Raw genomic sequence first — 3,196 nt, forward strand, 5'->3', positions numbered from 1 at the left:
TAATAAAACAATAGAAGAGATAAAATAAAATACCAAAAAATACTGAATTAATACAGAAGAATATAAGAGGGGAAAAGGAAAAAAAACCGTTGAGGTAAGCAGGACAAGAAAGATGTGGGACTTAAAACCATGTAGGTAATTACATTAAGCATAACATTCTATACACTCCAATTAAAAGGCAGAGCAAACAAGACCCAACCATATACTTTCTACAAAAATGAAATATAAAGATACAGATAGGTTAAAAGTAAATGGATGGACAGCGTGCGCGTGGCGCGGAGGCGCTTCCGCAAACAGAGTCGCGGATGGCTGGACGTGTTAGTTCATGAAGTTTTACCATCTATTTAAGTAATCAAAAATGGAAAATTCTGCAAAAGCAGAGGAATGTGAAAAGATCTCTCATGAAGAGGCAAAAACATCAATAGATTCAGAAACAGAGTCTTCATTCATTGTTAATGAAAACACAACCTCTCCTGGGACTGGGCTTTCTGAAAAGGCTCCTACTTGTGGGCAAGTAGACACTCCAAAAAAGAGAAAAATGGAGTTTGAAGATGATCTTGTAAAGGAAAGTTCTAGTTGTGGGGAAGACACTCCATCCAAGAAAAGAAAACTTGATGCTGAAATTGCCCCAGAGGAAAAAGGTTCTGGTGATGATGAAGGCATTTCAAGGAAAAGAAGAATGGAAACTGATGGTTTTCCAGAAGATGAACCTACTGGAGATGGCACTCAGAAAAGGAGAAAAATAGAACTTGAAGATGTTCCTGAAAAGCAAAAGAACTTGGAGGAAGGACACAGCTCAGCAGTGGCCGCTCACTACAATGAACTCCAGGAAGTTGGTTTGGAGAAGCGTAGCCAAAGTAGAATTTTTTACCTAAGAAACTTTAATAATTGGATGAAAAGTGTCCTCATTGGAGAATTTTTAGAAAAGGTGCGACTGAAAAAAAAACGTGATATCACTGTTTTGGACCTGGGATGTGGTAAAGGTGGAGATTTGCTCAAGTGGAAAAAGGGAAGAATTGACAAGCTAGTTTGTACTGATATTGCTGATGTTTCTGTCAAACAGTGTCAGCAGCGGTACGAGGACATGAAAAATCGTTGTCGTGATAATGAGTATATTTTCAGTGCAGAATTTATAACTGCTGATTGTTCAAAGGAACTTTTGATTGATAAGTTTCGTGACCCAGAAATGTGCTTTGACATCTGCAGTTGTCAGTTTGTCTGCCATTACTCATTCGAGTCCTATGAGCAGGCTGATGTCATGCTCAGAAATGCATGTGAGAGACTGAGCCCTGGAGGCTATTTTATTGGTACCACTCCCAATAGCTTTGAATTGATAAGACGTCTTGAAGCTTCAGAAACAGAATCATTTGGAAATGAAATATATACTGTGAAATTTCAGAAGAAAGGAGCTTATCCTTTATTTGGCTGCAAATATGACTTCAACTTGGAAGGTGTTGTGGATGTCCCTGAATTCTTGGTCTATTTTCCATTGCTAAATGAAATGGCAAAGAAGTACAATATGAAACTAGTCTACAAAAAAACATTTCTGGAATTCTATGAGGAAAAGATTAAGAACAGTGAAAATAAAATGCTGTTAAAACGAATGCAGGCCCTGGAGCCATATCCTGCAAACGAGAATTCCAAACTTGCATCTGAGAAGGCGGATGACTATGAACATGCAGCAAAGTACATGAAGAACAGTCAAGTGAGGTTGCCATTGGGAACCTTAAGTAAATCAGAATGGGAAGCTACAAGTATTTACTTGGTTTTTGCATTTGAGAAGCAGCAGTGAGCACATCACATATGCAGTAGCACCAGAACAGCTGTGTTCTTTCTTGTACAGATTTGAACGGTCCATCTTCCATAGATCTGACATCCTTGTTTAATTTAATTATTCTCAACGTGCAGGATGCTGCTGGAAACTACAGTGTATAAATTCAACATTTGCTGTCTGTGACAGATGAACTTTGTGTGTGTATATAAGAGTGAGTCGGGACCTTTGTCTTTAAAAATCTATTTTTAAGTAATGTTCTAAGAATTCCATTTGCCTCCACTCTCTTAGCTCATAAAAATTATAAAATGAAAAAAAAAAAAAAAAAAAAAAAAAAAAAGTAAATGGATGGGTAAAGAAATACTATGCAAACACTAATCATGAGGAAGCTGGGGTAGCTATATTAATATCAGCCAGAGAAGACTTTAAGACAAGGAAGAAATTTTATAATATTAGAAGGGTTGATTCATCAAGATGATATAGCAGTCATAAGGTGTATGCCACCTAATAACAAAGCTTGAAATAACATACAGTAAAAATGGACAGACTGCAAAGAGAAATAGATAAGTACACAATTAGAGTCAAACAATTGATAGAATGAGGAAACAAAGTCAATAGGGTATAAAATGTTTCAATAACATGATCAACTAATTGACATTAATAGAACAGTACACCCAATAACAGCAGAATACCCATTATTTTCAACTGCACATGTAAAGTTGAAAGACTGAGAAAGACCATATGCTGGACCATAAAAAAAGTTAATAAATTTTAAATGACTGAAATCATACAGAGTATGTTCTTTGACCACAATGGAATTAAATTAGGAATCAATCACAAAAAGATAGTGGAGAATACACAAATGCTTGGAAATTAAATAATATACTTCTAAATAACACATGGATCAAAGAAGAAATCACAGGAAAAATTGGAAAATATTTTGAACTGAATGATAAAGCATATCAAAATATGTAGAATGCAGCTAAAATAGTGCCTAGAATTAACATAGCTTTAGATGTTTGTATTAGAAAACAAGAAAATTTTAAATATGTAATCTAAGGTTCCACCTTAAGTAATTAGAAAAAGAGAGCAAATTAATGCCAAATAAGTAGCAAGGAGGATTTTAAAGTAAAGAAATGAATGAAATAAAAGACAATAAAGAACATTAGTAAAAGTAAAAGCTAGTTTATTTGAAGAAATTAATAAAATTGATAAACCTGTAACTAAACCAATAAAGAAAAATAACTACCAATATCAAGAAAACATCACTGCAAATGCTACACATGCTAAAATAATAATAACATTTATTATTAATAACAATAATAACATAATATAATAATATATTATATATATTATAATAATATAATAATAACATAATAAGAACATGAACACCGTTACGGCAATAAATTTGACAACTTAGATGAA

At 33.9% G+C, this 3,196-nt stretch overlaps 1 protein-coding gene across 1 annotated transcript; it reads left to right on the plus strand.

Moving 5' to 3' along the window:
- Positions 1 to 280: 280 nt before the first annotated feature.
- On the plus strand, positions 281 to 2,077 carry LOC130708749 (mRNA cap guanine-N7 methyltransferase). Its single transcript, XM_057551850.1, has one exon. The coding sequence runs from the start codon at positions 359 to 361 to the stop codon at positions 1,790 to 1,792; it is 1,434 nt and encodes a 477-aa protein (XP_057407833.1). The 5' UTR covers positions 281 to 358; the 3' UTR covers positions 1,793 to 2,077.
- Positions 2,078 to 3,196: the final 1,119 nt, after the last annotated feature.

This window comes from Balaenoptera acutorostrata, chromosome 1, assembly GCF_949987535.1.
Source record: "Balaenoptera acutorostrata chromosome 1, mBalAcu1.1, whole genome shotgun sequence".
NCBI classification, from domain to species: Eukaryota; Metazoa; Chordata; class Mammalia; order Artiodactyla; family Balaenopteridae; genus Balaenoptera; species Balaenoptera acutorostrata.